At 35.9% G+C, this 16,168-nt stretch overlaps 2 protein-coding genes across 2 annotated transcripts; both read right to left on the reverse strand.

The window, feature by feature from the left end:
• Nucleotides 1-6,376: 6,376 nt before the first annotated feature.
• On the reverse strand, nt 6,377-9,090 carry LOC137390706 (uncharacterized). Its single transcript, XM_068077028.1, has 5 exons — nt 8,845-9,090; nt 7,587-8,347; nt 7,164-7,388; nt 6,656-6,885; nt 6,377-6,438 (listed from the first exon to the last, which is right to left on the reverse strand). The coding sequence occupies exons 1-5, from the start codon at nt 9,088-9,090 to the stop codon at nt 6,377-6,379; spliced, it is 1,524 nt and encodes a 507-aa protein (XP_067933129.1).
• Nucleotides 9,091-9,103: 13 nt separating this feature from the next.
• LOC137390707 (uncharacterized) lies at nt 9,104-15,820 on the reverse strand. Its single transcript, XM_068077030.1, has 7 exons — nt 15,809-15,820; nt 15,104-15,251; nt 14,246-14,360; nt 13,713-13,840; nt 13,170-13,285; nt 12,282-12,416; nt 9,104-9,510 (listed from the first exon to the last, which is right to left on the reverse strand). Exons 1-7 carry the CDS (start codon nt 15,818-15,820, stop codon nt 9,379-9,381), a joined length of 786 nt encoding a protein of 261 aa, XP_067933131.1. The 3' UTR covers nt 9,104-9,378.
• Nucleotides 15,821-16,168: the final 348 nt, after the last annotated feature.

Here is a 16,168-nt window from a genome sequence, read left to right on the forward strand (position 1 = left end):
TGTTAACTGTTCATGTCGAGGTATGCATCACAAAAGAGACATGTCCCACTTTCACAAAGTGGGGCATACCTCTTATGTGATAATAATGGCCTGATTCAGCCTGAGGTAGGACACAAACTATCACTCGCCAGAGGTCATAGCTCTGCACCCCAGAGAAAGTACTGCTCATTCTGACCGTTAAGGGAGAGCTACATTAAAGTTTTGATAAGCTGCCAAGCTGGAAATTCTATTCCAATATTGATTTCAAAAAGCACCGATTCAGCACTTGCAAGTTTAAATAATTTAAACACCTATATATTTCTCAAAGTTGGTCGTGTGTGTATCTGTCGTCGTTGTGCACATCCAGTTATAGCAATTAAAATCTTGGATTAAGAATCCGTATCGCAGAAGATTTGATTTCGGACCCTCCGGTTCACCAGGTCCAATGCCTTACCAATTCAGCCACACAAGCTTGATGGATTCATTAGACAATATATGTCACTATATGGGAGCAAATACGCTACCGCTTTCCGTCACGACGCAACGTGATAGCGTTACGTCATGAGAAGTGGTAGCTCTTATTAGTAAGCTTACTCAAATTATCTGTTGGTAATGTGCCAGGCTAATAGCATGTGGCAGGCAACTCTCATTACCTCTCATCGCTTATAAGATTTTTAATACCCGAGCAACCCCAAGTAGCACAGCTAGTAGATATATAAAATTCATTTTGCTGCGGATTTCAATGTATCAGCTGCTAACAATGCTGAACTAACAAACCTGGTTTTACGCTTTTGCTACCTAGAACATACATGTATAACCATAGTTATTTAATGAGTACACATTAAATAACTAAGAGAAACTTTTATACATTGCTGATGACTAAAAGTGCTCATTCGGCACATGTATATAACTTTTTCTTCCTCTGTAAATAAGCCGAAAATTTACCTAAAAGTTTTCCATGCAGAAAAAGCAACTAATTCATGTATTTGACTGAAAAACTTTTATTGTATGACTACATGCATATTTCGTATATCTACCAGTAACAGTTGGTATTTTTCACGCAGTACAGTTAAATTGTACATACCCAAACGAATCTACTGCAAAAATCTTGGTGATACCCAGTTCTACCTCTACAAGGAGCAATGCTTCACCCTAAAACAGTCTACAGAGAAAAACTACACAGAGAAAAGGAAACTCACCAATATAAATACTATAATATACAACAGTCTACTTCCCACATAAGATACGTTTTAGCCCGGAATTATATGACCATAATATCTTCGTTCTTGGCATCTCATTCATTTGGAGTCAAAGGGTATGTGGTTATACTTTTATGGAAAGACATGCAAAACAAATAATTAATAAAAACAAGTGTAACTGTAAGATTGTATGAGCAGTTAATGTAGATGACTGTTAAAGACTACATGGCCTCACACAATCTCATGTGTTATTTTTTTCTTCAACAGTGTCGAGTTCTCCTAAAGTGGCCTCTGTGTCAACCTCCTCAAGTGGCTGACTTGTCTCATTTCTCAAGTTCTTTTCTATTATCTGCAAAACAGGAAATGATTCCATCAAAGCAATGGATTTAACTTGAGACATATTGTTAACCAGCTTCATGTAGCTACGAGCATTAACTCCAGCATTACCCAGAATTTTTTAGTTTGAACCTGATAGCCTGCTGTGCGCATGTAGATTTTCAATGCCAATTGCTGCACGTCTTTTACCAAAACAATCTTTGAGGACAATCGTCTTTAATGTACGCGAAAGCGCATTCTTGAGTTTTTAGTCAGACACATTGCGGTGCATTTACATGGAAAACAAAAGTTCTATGATTGCCAATTACTAAAGCGTGATGTTGCTTTGAGAATGCCTGCTTTTTCATATGAACAAGCTGTAGGTAATGCATAAATCTATGACAGTTTGCTCTTATAACTTCCCTCATGCCAGAATTTTATAATGTGAAAGAAAGCCGCTCTTATCATGGTAAAGATTATTCTGCAAGACCAGAAGGCAGCCGATTCTGGTTCTCAGAAACCAGATGGCGTTTTGAGATGGAATATTTTTTGCGATCTGGCGAGAGGTCTGCAGCTTATGCATATGAAGCTTCCATAATATTGGTCAAAAAATTTGGAAACGTATAGTGTTTACGTGTACTATCAGACACAATCGGAATGACACAATGACAAAGTGGAATTTATTAATGTAGGTCATTCTGCATAGCCGGACGGCAGAAGATTACTTATACCTATGAAACACTGATAATCTTGTGATGTTGCATGAAACCACTGAAGAAATAATATAGTTGGTAAGTAAAGTCCTTTATAAAAGCACAGTTTTGTATGGGACTCAAACTCATAGCATTAAGCTTACTGTAAAACCTCTAATTGAACGCTATGGGGCTCTATTTTTCAACCCTTATTCTATAGTGGCAGTCAAATAGAGATGGTTTTCAAATAGAAGTTGGCATTGTATTTTTCAAATAGCTCGTCAGAATTTTGGGAAGATCAATTTAGGTAACCCTTTACAGGCGAAGCAAGTGTCGCCTATATTTTGCACTTTCCTTGGATGCAAACAATTTGCTAATTTACTTCCAACTTTTTGTAGATCTATAAATAAATAGGCATGGAGAATCTGTGAAATATCTCTACCGGTTAATATCTATTGTTTGCAATAAACTTGCGATGATATTATAGCTTGTGCCCTGCTATGCAATTTGTTGGAGCTTTCAATTTTTATTGCATTTAAATTTGAAAGCATATTTGTGTTTTCTATCTCTATTTAACAATGTTGCATAAAAGCTCATTGCATTCATTGATGTGTTTGCTACAGTTTGCAGCGGAAACTGGCTTTTTATATGCTATAAAAGAGGAGTTCTGAGCAACGATCCCTTGTAAGCCGAGTTAAGATAACCGTAAAGATGCTATCAAATAATATTCTATAAATCTGTTAATTTATAAGTTATATAATAATCTATCAAATGCTACAAGTATATATTCAAGCACAAGTGACATAAAGGAACCATACTTATAATACATGCAGAAATAAAAATTATCATTTTTGAAACAAAAATAGTTGCATCGTTTGCTCAGCCAGTTGCGTTTTGATTGTTGCTTTTGATGAAATGAACAATTTCTTCTGGCTGCCCAATACCTTTCACAATAGCTTTTGGCCTCAGCACTTTTTCTGCACTGCTAAACTACTCGACATTAGCATCCAAACTACTCAACATTAGCATCCAAACAATTTTCTAGCAGAGTAAAACTGTTACAAGTTACATTTAGTACAAATACGATGCATTAGGGTTTGGCTTGCTAAGCACAACTTTTAGCCTAAAACTGTCATTCATAAACCATCATAAATGTAAACCATTTTTCACTTATGTTGATGTATCAAAATCGCTTTAAACAAGGAACTACTATTAGCCTGACCCAGTAACTAATTGTTTTCATGGTACTGCTTTCAAAGTTTTAATGAATAAACCGAAAAGCTTCGAGTTGAAAAAAGGATTTCGATATGAACAGAAACGACGAAAGAATTAACTGTTATCGATGTAAACGATTCATTATGAATACAATTTTGTGGACACTTTTCTACTGATCACCTATAATGGGTTTGTAAGGTTCGTAATGATCAAAGATTGTTAAAGTGGCGGTCAAATGGAAGTGGCGTTTAAATAGAGGGTGGCGCTCTATTTTTCAACCCTTCTCTTTGAGTGGCAGTCAACTAGAGGTGGCGTTCGAATAGAGGTGGCGTTCAATTTGAGATTTTACGATAATATAAGCTGTTTAATGTGCAGTCCTGTACAGCACACAAATTTTAATGTCAGGTTTTTTCAATGTTTGGACATGACCGGGTCTGTATTAGTTCGAGCAAATGAGGATTGTCTGTAGATATGTGATAACTTAGGGAGCACATGTAGCCATTAGAGGCTATAAAATTAAAGAGATCATCTTGGCAATGCTCCATGAAATATTGACATTCACTATGTTTCCATGATGCGCAGTGCTTCGGAGTTGCGCTATCTCCGAATCATGGAAACGGCGTCTTCGCACTGAAATCACTGCGCACTGATCAGTGCGAAGCCAGTGCAAATTCGCAGCAAGGAAACAGCGACTGCGCAGTGGCTGCGCATAACTCTCATGCCGTGGAGACAGATTTTTCGATGGCCATAAACTAGTACAAAGGTTGTTCTGCTAATCTTGTTTTTTTACTATTCTTCCGATTTTCTTTCACATAAACTTAATTATAGTCTGCATTCACGAGGATGATAAGGTGATTACTTTCCTGGACTTTGTTATCGATGCCAACACTTCGAAAAATAGGTGGCAAGTCCTAAATTAACGTTTAAATAATATATTACTTAAAATACTTATTAAAAATATATTACTATGTAAAAAGTGTGTTAAGGTTTGTAAAACCTTGTGAATGTGTATTGTAAATAAAAGTATAATGACGACAGAATAATAAAAAAGACTGTTTATGACGTTCGGTATCCGTGATCGATTCTATTTCTCCATCAGGCGATTCGATTTATACAATTTCTCTTCTCTGGCTAATTTGCGGTATTTGCTGAAAACCACTGCGCAGCATGGAAACGTACAATCCCCTCGACTTCGGAGGGGGCTGCTTCGCAGTACTGCGCACCATGGAAACATAGGCAAGTGATTGTCACTGCCAATGACTCAATGCTATGCACCTATCAGATTCTCAACTATTCAACTATCAACAATCTAGTAACTAGCATAGTACTAAGTATTCATGAGCTTGCCAAAAATCTTCTTTACACTTACTAGGTACTTACATCAAGCTGTCTTTTGACTTTGTCAACTTCCTTAGGTGCATATTTTTCTAGGGTACCGATGATGTCATGAATACGGCTATATGATGGATCACCAGGTTTGAGGCCACAATGGTCGGGGTCTGTCAGGAAGTAGTTGTAAGCTTTTATTAGCGCTTGCAAGATCAGTTTTTCACAGCGACTGATCTCCTCTGTCCTTATAACTGTATTAAAATTAAGGATATTAAATTACTAATATTAAAAAATTTAAGATGCGCTGTGTAGGCAAGTGAATGTTATGGTGCGTTTACACTGGCCGACACCGACTCCGATTAGGTGCCAATACCCCGACTCAGACAGGTACCTCCGACATTTCACGCATGGGTGCCGACACCGACTCCCACTTTACATTGCAACGATCAAACGATTTTTGTCGGTACCAACAGCCAATCACAGCGTTTCGCCGTTCTGACCTTCACCCGACCACGCGAAGACGAGTACACATAAAAATCAACGCGCTTGATGTGGAAAATTATATACTAGTACTACACTACTACTACTACTACTGCTCCTACTACTACTGCTAGAAGCAACTACTGAATGCCAAGCAATGAATGAATGATGAGGCAATGAAAATCCGAGCAAAGAACTGTACGTACAGTTCTTTCGTTCGAGTAATTATAATAAATAAAATGAATAATGAAGAAGATTGAATGGTGAATGTATATTTGTGGTAGTAGTAGTAGTGTGATGGACGCCGGGCCAACACTTTACACTTCTTGTAATTATTTGTTTGTATATATTTTATATGTCTGTAAATATTTTATTATATGAGTTGTCTTTTTTATTCTCTCTTTATTGCCTTTTTATTGTTGGCCTTGTTACTCGTTATGCTATCTATTGTCGTCGTTTATGTTGTCATATCAACGCACTAGCGGGCCTAATTATTGGCCATTTAAACATTGCTAGCCGGTGTTCTCACTCGGTCCCGTTAGCCGGAACGGGCAATTTTATTGTATATAAGGGAGCAACGCTCACTTAGTAGACAGAGCAAATGGCCGTACGCTCCTCAGCTAGTGAATTTCCTTCGCTAATAAAACATTGAATGCAATTACACGCAATGTATTTCTGTATGACATAATCTAAATCGTGCCAAGTAAGGACCGGCAAATTTCTTTACAGTGGTATTTACAGTAGTACTAGTAGTAAAACTAGTAGTAGTCGTACAACTGGCTATTCATTTTTAATTAAATTAAAGAAAAAAACTTGATTTTTTGGTACTCTCGCGTTCACATCGTTGCTAGCCATGCTGGTTCACTATTAAAAAGAGAACGAGGGAAATTTTAATAACAGTCTTCTAGCCTCTCATTAAACCTAGCCCTTTCGTTTCATAAACTTAGCACTGTCATTAAAGCCTAGGCTCATTTAACTAGAGGCTCCTAGCTTCTGATTGGCTGATGAGCGTCCGACTTGTCGGTGCAACCGGCCACTGCTGGGTAGCTCCGACACCGACTTTCAGATCGGTGCCGACACCGATTTTTCTGTTCACACCTACCGACACCGACACCGACTCATCAAATTTGTCTGTGCACGACAAAATCGGCCAGTGTAAACGCACCATTATACTTCAACAAATATGGCAGCATGAGTGCTAGTTAGAGAAACAGAGATGACATTACAGCCTGAAAGAATTGCAGAGATATGAGAAATGGTAGATGGTTAAACAGAGACTACAGGACTGGTAGACATAGAGAGGAATAAACGTGTTAAAAATCATAAGGTGGAGGTAATGAGAATGAGAGAGGGACACAGAGCATAAATTTAGGAAAAGATGTTACAACCATAGTGATTGTCCACTTTATGCCATGATTACTACATACCATATAGTGACTAACATACCATCAGTATTTTCTGAAGGCTTCACTTTGTTCAGTGCTATAACTAACTGCTGCAGAGCATCAGCTTTCAACGTAATGCTTGTGACTAAAGCAAATTTGCTAGCGCTGTTCTGCACGGTGAATGCTCGAGTCGCTAATTCTAGTGACTGAGAAGCTTCTCTGTATTGTTTGACGGCGCCTTGGAGTCGTTGTTCTCTTTCCATTTCATCAAAACTGGATTCATCTCTTTCTCTAACAAAGAAATAAATCATTGCATCTTTTAAGATTTTGAAGTAGTCATGACAGCAATCAAACATTGTAGTAAAACTAGCAACTATGTACATCATAGACTTCGAGTGATAGCTTTGCAACTTGTTTGTGTTTGAACAAACTTGCATTTTAACTAAATTGCACCTTTGCTGGAACTTCATGTAACTGCATACTTTAATACATTGCAAACTCATCCGCTAGCTAGTTTTTTTCAGCATTCTATTTTGATTGCATTAAACCATTTTTTGCAAGAAACTTACAGACAGTTTCCCAAACAAATGTTGGTCATTCCTTTTTCCAGGTATGCTTGGGCACCCACTGTGGTAGTTTCCATTCTTCGTCGCTCGTATTCAGCCAACACTTGCGTTAAAAACCTTTGGGCTCTTTTATATAGCTCTTCAGCCTTTTCATATGACTTTTCATGGCCAGTGTCGACGTGTTCAATGCCCTCAAGCTTTAGGTATGCCGCTATTTCAGTGGCTGCCCTAAAACATTAAAACTCTAAAACAATAAAATTTAAAGTAACGCAAAAAGCTGTCAGAAACTTATAAAGCATAAATTAAAAAGCAACATACATTTGAAATATAAAATCAGTAAAGACTCAGCCATATAATATCAGGTGTAATGCTAAAAATATGAACGCTTCACACTGTTTGGCAGGACAGCATTGATGTGTTACTTACCACGGTTTTAGAATGGCCGCATGCTGAGTGTATTCTTCTGCTTTCTCACAAATACCACGGGCTTTACGAATACTCTCAAAATCGTATTGCCTTTGCCATTCAGCCTGTGCTTGGACTATCATTATCTGAACAGCAAAGTATTTGCATGGATCATTTAAGCTTCTTGGAAAATTGTCAAATCTTTTCAAACTTTCTGCAAATAACTTATTTCTCTTCTCACACAATTCTTCCAATTCTCGGTAATCTGCTGAAATTGTGTAAAGTTTGCTTTGAATGTAAAAGGACATGGCATCGTTGAGGTGTGAAATATTTTCATCAGAAATAGAGAAGGCTCCTGAAAAGTTTCCATGGACAACACTGTCAAGTTCCGTCCAATTTTTTTCTAGCATTAAAATGAGCATGTACAGCGTGTGCATAAGAGCTTGATATGCTGCGTCACAATTCTTCTCAGCACAAATTTGTTTGAGACTTTTTAGGCTTTCTAAAAGTTTGTCGTCAAAGCTGTCGTGGTACTCGTGAAGAGAAAGAAATATGTAAAGTATTTCCTCCAACCTTCGGAAGTAGTACTGGTTTTCTTCTTCATGTAGGTGAGTTGCTAAAAGAAGCTCTGGTACTTTCATGTTAACCATGTGTGCAAAAGCTACTTTGATATTGACCTTCTGTCGTAAAAAATCTTGACAGGCCTTTTGTGGGTTCTGCAGACAGTCTTTACCAATCTTTATCAAGACGGACACTTGGTGAGTTATGAACCTTTTCTTTATCTATTAAAATTATGAGCGTAATATGCAAGTTCTGTTTTAACAAATTAGGTACGCTATTATCTAAAATAAGTATTTCTTTAATTACGTTGCATATAATGAATGCATGAAAATTGCACGCTATTAAACTAAACACGTCTAAAATAACAGAAAAAACATCAACGTTGAGGGTTATTTTGTTCTCAATCTCTCAACTGACTATGAAGCAAAAACTTGAAACATTATTTGTCAGGCTGTTTAGTTGAGCAGGCTTCCAACAGGTAGGCAGGGACATTCATTTCAATTAGTTAAAGATTATAACTGATGTAAAGATTACTAAGAAGATTTTAGCCAATAGTGTCATAATTTGCCACAAGAACAACAGTTGTAAATTATTGTATATTCTTATTACTTTGATAGGAATTTAAAGTTACGAAGTTATTGTATGGTAGCATCTACTGATGTTATGGCAACTATATTGTTATAGAAATTAGTATAATAAGTGTTGGTATGCTGCTTACCATTGGGAGCACCAAGTGTAGCTGGTTGTACTGCTCAGAGGGCATACTATTCGAGCCAAAAGTGATGATTTGTGAAAAGTGGCGCCGTAAAAACTCTTTTACCAGCGGATGGTATGCCTTGACTAGTGTTGTCCTTCGAGTCTTTGATATCCACTCCTTTTCATTTGCTACCGACTTGAATGACAACCAGAATCTAATGTTGAATTCAGCTGTGATTTTTTTTCGAAAATGAGTTCGTGACCCCATTTCACCAAGCAACTGTAATATGCAAAAACAAATTTTGGCATTACATAATTCGCCATTCTTTATTTATTAATTAAAGACTCTTTGTTCATATAACATATTACAAAGTCAATATATTTTGACTTTATAGCAGAAGAAAATTAAAACCATGGCTGACCTCATGGAGAACTTCGACTTCAACATCGCTGTCAAAAAGACTGCACGCTAGCAGCACCTTTTGTTGCTGTTCCCCAAGGCGGTTGAGAGCCTTTTGGAAAAGCTCATCTGTTCTACTGTGAGCTCGAATGCTAGCTATGTCTTGTAAATCATTGCTGATGTCGACACCCGCTGACAGCATCTCACTGACCACATAAAGAGTGAATGGGTGTCCACCACATCACATTCCTTTAAAAACATCTCTTCCTGTTTTTCATCGAGTCGTACCTAAATAGAAAAGTCACCAATTGTTTGAGTTTCTGTTTTCTAGTACAACTAGTCAGCTGTTCACTGAGACGCATTGGTTAAGCGAGACATTTTTTCAGAAACACAAACCAGAGGAGTTGTCAGCTCATTCATTAGTCGCAATATTGCTAAAATGGTAGCAGGCCAACCATTCTATATTTTCTATGACAATCAAAACAATGCACGCTAGAATTACATTGTGATTCATTATTTAAATGTTTTCATAAATCATAATTGTAACATCGGATGCGAAACTTATACAATAACTTAAAACACTAACTATAAATTAAGTTCTTCGACTTTTAATCAGTCATGCTTTATCAACATGTAAACCAAGTGATTTACAATATATTAGCTATGGTTTAAGGAAAGAGACAATGTTTGCATATGCTATGCGTGCACGTTTACAAGAAAATTTTAATACAGCATATTTGCTTGGTGTGAAGTATAATATAGCTAATATGGCATTAAACTGCATTTACTTGAAGCATGTGACAGAAATATATGGCATCTTAGATATTATCTGAAATTCTTTTTTAGTTGATTATGCAATTTAATGTATAAATAGATTAGTTAAACTGGTGAATCTCTGTGTTCTCTATAAGTTCCTTTCCAATAGTGCACAATGTTATATTTGTAGTAAAAATGTGTATCATGTTACACTAGAAATTCCCCTGTCATACAGCCCATGACCAAAGTGATAATGGGAAAAGAAAGGGTACTGTCGGTTGAGAAATGCAATATTAGCAGTCAAATGGCACTGCAGTGCAATAGGAGAACTGCAATGGTAGCTGCAATGGTAGCTGCAATGGTAGCGGCAATGGTAGCGGCAATGGTAGCTGTAATGCACTGGGTGTAATTATGTACAACAAACAGCAATAATAAAAGGAAAAGATTATATGTTTATATCTCTCTCCTGCAATAGGAGAAATGCAATATTAGAAGTAAAATGGCAAGCTGCTGAGTAATATACACAGGCTGGGGGGCTGTATATCATTGGTCATAGCAACCAATATCAAGAAGTTGTGATATTTATCTAGATTTCAGTATTTATATCTAAAAACTATGCTGAATTTAAAAATCTAAACAGATTTCAGTTGGTTGTCAAATAAATAGATGTATATCTATAAAAAAATGTAGGCCTATTACTTAATTTTGCAGATATTAAAAACAGCTTGGCAGTACCGCGATATTGGGCACAGCCGCAGTATTATCCACAAAATCTTTAGAAAAATAATAACAGTAACATATTGCACACCATCGGTCACTATATACTTCGATTTTGTAAATTCGAATGATTATTTTTATAACTAAATCTTATAATAATCTTATAAAATCGAATAATTATTCTTACGATTAAATATTGTAATAATCTTATAAGAATCGTTGAAAAAATATCATCGTCATTTCCTTTACTTTCACTGCTTTGGACATCAGTTGGAATACCAAAGTACTCATTACAAGTGTCCAAAATGTCAGAGTCTAGCAGAATCGGCAAAAAAGAAACGATTACTTTTCAGTACTTCTACATTAATTACAGAAACCTTCGGCAATTGGACAATGCCATAGACTGGTGAAATGTGCACGTTTTTCTCGTGAAATGCACCTGACTTAATGGTTCTACTCTCTGCCGCAAGGCCTTATCGGCATTTCGTTGGCCGGTCGTAATTTTGATTAAAAAAGGCTTGTCATGGTTTTAATGGCAATTTTAGGTCAAATTAATCTGTCTATTTATGTATAATCCGATCAGATGGGTTAGTTTTAGGATATTGCGTCAACTTTTCAAAGACTTGGTAACATATTAAAATATGTTTATGTGTTTTGTATCATTGTTATACTTAAACGACTCTACACAACAATGGTTAAATTTTTTGATGGGATTTCGGTACAAGGGTTTGGTAACGGCCGTTGACGGATAATTTTTCGGGAGTTGTGTGCGCATATGCATTTATCATAAAGCTCCCAAAGAATCACTTCGCTCGTGTTTGGTCGTGGGATTATGATTCTAACATTTCACTATGTATTTGCTATTAGTAAAAGGGACATAACAGAATCGAATCTTTTACTTAGGTTAGGTATGTTGTGTTTCACTCCTGCTTCTTTTAAAAAATCACAAAGCTTGCTTCCTGTTAGTCAGCCTATTTCACTTATGCCAATAGAAAACATCTGGAACTTTTGCATTTCTGCTCATTTTCAAAGTTAGTCGCCGTGCAACAGTTGAAGCTTTTTTGTGTAACTAATGGAATGCCCGGTGTTGCACAGGTATTAAAGATCAGCTTATAAACAGTGACAGGTAATGTAGTTGCCTGGCATATTGCCAATGGTTAATTTGAGTAAGCTAGTACTTTGAGTGCTTACTAATAAGAGCCGTGAGAGCAAGCATAAAATGATGTTTTCCAAAGCGGTATGCGTATAATCACCCACATAGCGACATCTATCGCCCCAGAATTCAATGCACCTTGCGTGGCTTAATTGATAAGATATTTGATTGGCGAATGGGATATTCTGAAATCAAATCTAGCATGAAACAAATATTAATGAAATGAAATCAAATTTTCATTTCTAAATTTTAATAGCTATAGCTAGACAAACCAAAACAAATACATATTCAGTAATAGCCTCAGCATTGGACTATCCTTTGAGAATCTGAACCATTCAATAGTAAGCTTACTAGAACCAACTCGATATCACAATAAAAACATCACATCATATACAACTTCCTAACAGAAGAAAATTTAGTTTTTTCACTTTACCTTTTTGTCTTGATGTAGAAGTTTCTTAGAAATGTTCTCATCTAAACTACTTAACTGAAGACTCTTCGTAGTCTTTTTTTCATCTTCACTTCCGACAGGTTTCAACTCAACTTGACTTGTTACCACCACCTTAACCTTGCATAACATATAAATACTCTCTTCATAATGCCACATCAATGATAAAAGATCATAATTGTTAGAACTGTCTGGAAAATATTTTACTAACCATTCAACTTCTTCAGGCTTTAATCTAACTTACGGAGTGTCTTCAAACTGTCTTATTAAATGGGACTGAACTGATGAGCTGGTATGTTGAATGTTTGTTTATTGGAAGCAAAATTTAAAAAAAGTATTTGTTGTATTTTTACGATATCAAAAAGCAGTGTAAAGCACAAGAACAAAAAAGGTGCCATCACAAGTTTAAATGTAAAGAAACAAAATAATGTAGCCAAGAGCAGAAAAGTATTGTAGTAAATGTCAAAGGATAGAGTCACTCTGCTAACAATTAACTTAATTAGATATAGTGATGCTATGCTAGAGTGCAAATCATAGATACAGCAGTACATAGAGATGATATTGATGATGTCCTACATAATCATATGAATGATAAGAAGACAATTTTATCTCACATTTTGTAATATAACATGGTCTGATTTGGTAATATCTATATGCATAGAAAAGGATACGATTATAATGAAGCACAGAAATATTATGATAGAACAAGGTATGGTAGTCCTAGAAAAACATCAGGTATGATACAGTATGTTATGATATCAATGGTTCAACTTTACCTGCTAAGACTATTTAGTTGATTCTTGCACTGACTTATCATACACTTATATGTTAGCACAGCATACACTTCTGTAATGTATCAAATTTAAAGTGTACCTTGAGTGAATACTCCTTTTTGGCCTTTAGCAAAAAGTTGAGAAACTTTTGTACTTCCTCTGACTCACCGTTATCCATCAAAGATGAGAGATCATCAAAGATAAGGATGAATTGTTCTATAATGAAATTGTGCCACTATACTGATTGCAGGGAAACAATCAAAGGGTTGTGAGAACCTTTAAGTAACAGAAGTGTGTAAAAGAGCATAGCATATATATAAACATTGTGATACAGTAACTAGGATAAAGTGAAAGCACAGTTTTAGACAGATGTGTGAGCATTAAAAATATTTGACAAAACTCATCTTTAGCCGCTACATACATTTCCTATTTAACTGAGTGCTGTTAAAAATTGAGCATTGCCCTGATAGTATATTCTTTCTAAAGTTCGAAGAGCAATTCTTCTATTTTTTAAACAAAGTTTGACACAACAAGGCCTGAACTAGTAGATGTATGACTATAATATTTTTTAAATAAAAAAATAATGCATTCCTTTATAGAAGGTATTTGTGTACTTATTTCTCCATAAACATTATTTACTTACGGTGTTTATAGCTGATAAAGTATTCTCGCAGTAATCCCATCATGTGCTCCTTGGAACCAGAAGCAAACAGATCTATCGCAGGATTCTGTAGTAGCTTAACAAGCACATCAGAGAGAGTTGTTACCCCGCTAAAGAAAAGACAACTCCTCAATACCCTCATTTATGACGTTAGACATGGTGCTATTGACATAGAATGAAAAAACAACCAACTGTAATTTTAGATGACCTGATCAAGTGACAGTAGATCAAAGAACCCTGCATTGCACACAAAGACTTCTAGCTTGATTAATGGAATAGCAAATCGATAGCGTGCAGCGAATAATAATCACAACAGTTACCTATTAACAGCCATGTAATAACCATAAATACCGTAGTTATCATACAAGAGATTGTAAAAGATGTATCACAGAAGGTTTAGATTTTATAGACTAGCATTGTCAAAGGTGAGACTGCTTGTCTACTTATCATATCTATATATATGGATATTTTTAAAACTCAGAATAAAGTCTCTAATATCACAGGCAGCCTCTTACCTGGCATCCGTAAAAAGAACTTTGCTTGTATTTCGTTTATCTGTCATCATCTTTAGAGCAACATGTTTTACTAGGTAGCTCTTTCCTATGCCAGTCATCCCATAGACTCCTACCACTGTACACATACATACAGGTGATTAAATACCTAATAATAGTCTCTATCAGGTAAATATAAGGTTGAAATATAGCTTGTCAGATTTGATTAATTTATTGTAACTTACATTACTCCAATGCCTGTTGAATTTACTTCATTTCAATTCTTGTTAACTGCTGCCAAGTTATTCAAGCCAGATAAGATTATGATTTGATTGCCAAACTTCTTATCTAGTAACTAAATAACAACACTTAATTGAAAAAGACACAAGCATTATTAAGTGCTAAATTAGAGCCTCATCCTTTTTCTTTTTGCATATTTTTATTTAAATTTTTTTTCATGAATCATTATTTTGTTTTTCATTCTACCAACATTTTTTCTAATTGCGAATAACATTACAAAACGTTGCAATCAGATCTTTTCATGCTGATTGGTTTGACTATTCCAAATAATTGGGCTGAAATCGTATTATAGTTATTTTCTACATATTTAATTTGGAATTGCTAGACTCACCAAAGCTAGTTTTATGATGCTTTCTATAGCCGCTGCTTTGATAATTCAATGGCAAAACTCTCAAACAAACTGAATGCTCACTTTCATATGTTCGTATGTTTCATATGTTCTTTTACTTGTTACCCAATAAGACTGAAGTTTTTTTTCTCATTTGGTGTCCAAGATTAAAACTCATCTAGAGGATGCTATAGATTTGGGTAGAATAACATGAGACTGTTTAGTCAGCTATTCACATAAAGAAGATAACTTACAAGATGTCTTTGTATCTTTATCAAAGTTCAGGATGTTCGAGAGTTCTTCAATCTGATCATCTCTGCCATAAAGCTGACTGCCTTGGGGCAAACCCAAACTTCTGTAGAGCTCATTGAGCTGCTCTTTGTCTTGTAATTGATTTTTCCACTGAGAAGACAACAAAATTCAGCTATTGAAGCATAAAGAACCTGATAGTCATATCTGCACTACAGATATTCCTGGTAATTGCTATTCATCTCCTTGCAAGCATGAGCATAAAAAACTCCTAGTTTACTTGTTTATATGTTTTATAGTTTGATAAATTAAGCCTCACATTTCCTTACTGTACCTTATAAATTAAACTACTTTCATAACTTGATTATTTACACCTTATTAGTTTTTGTGAACTTTTTACATTTTAGATTGAAAAGGAGAAATTGTTTAGAAAGTGTAAGACTGTATCAGCAACCTCCCAGAAGTCGAACGGTACTATCAGTCTAGGTAACTGCTAGACAGTAAAGAGTAAACGTCGTCGTATAATAGCATGGACTACTAAATGAGCTATTGTGATTTACCTCAAAATTCATTGCTCTGTTGTCTTTAAAGGTTGTCTTGAGTAATCTACAACAAGAGAAACGCAATGATACTTGTTTCGCCAATGCTGTTAACAGTACTATGTCATTACTCCAATGTCACTGGCCTGCAGGTGCTTTTCTCTCACTAACCTGCAGGTGCATTTCTCTCACTAAGTGACAGCTACTTTCCAATCCCTTAGCTGTTGATACTCCTATGTCAGCAATCTCCCGGCAAGCCACTGCTTTCACATGATCTGATAATTGCACTTTGCCTAGTAAAACAATGTTACCTGATGCCGCCTGTAAACAAATGCTGTAGTAGAAAATCAATGATGTACTCTCCCATAAAACTATTGACATTTGATCAAACCTTTAGTGACAAAACAATGCAAGTTATGGTCAGCAGCATAAAGAAAAGACTAAACAATAGCAAGTGCTGCTGATGTGTGTAGAGCCGGCATGCAGTTTCGTTGTGTGTTAACAACCATTAACCTTGACTTGCCATCAAGA

This window comes from Watersipora subatra, chromosome 3 (assembly GCF_963576615.1).
Source record: "Watersipora subatra chromosome 3, tzWatSuba1.1, whole genome shotgun sequence".
Lineage (NCBI taxonomy): Eukaryota > Metazoa > Bryozoa > Gymnolaemata > Cheilostomatida > Watersiporidae > Watersipora > Watersipora subatra.

Excerpts from the sequence above, each read along its gene's own strand:
- LOC137390706 (XM_068077028.1), bottom strand. The coding sequence starts at position 9,090 with ATGGGGTCACGAACTCATTTTCGAAAAAAAATCACAGCTGAATTCAAC. Across the intron at positions 8,348-8,844 it reads TACACTTGGTGCTCCCAATG|ATAAAGAAAAGGTTCATAAC; the intron begins GTAAGCAGCATA and ends TAATTTTAATAG. Across the intron at positions 7,389-7,586 it reads GCGGCCATTCTAAAACCGTG|GGCAGCCACTGAAATAGCGG; the intron begins GTAAGTAACACA and ends TTAATGTTTTAG.
- LOC137390707 (XM_068077030.1), bottom strand. Across the intron at positions 12,417-13,169 it reads AAAAGGAGTATTCACTCAAG|GTTAAGGTGGTGGTAACAAG; the intron begins GTACACTTTAAA and ends ATGTTATGCAAG. Across the intron at positions 9,511-12,281 it reads TTCTACATCAAGACAAAAAG|GTACGACTCGATGAAAAACA; the intron begins GTAAAGTGAAAA and ends TTTTCTATTTAG.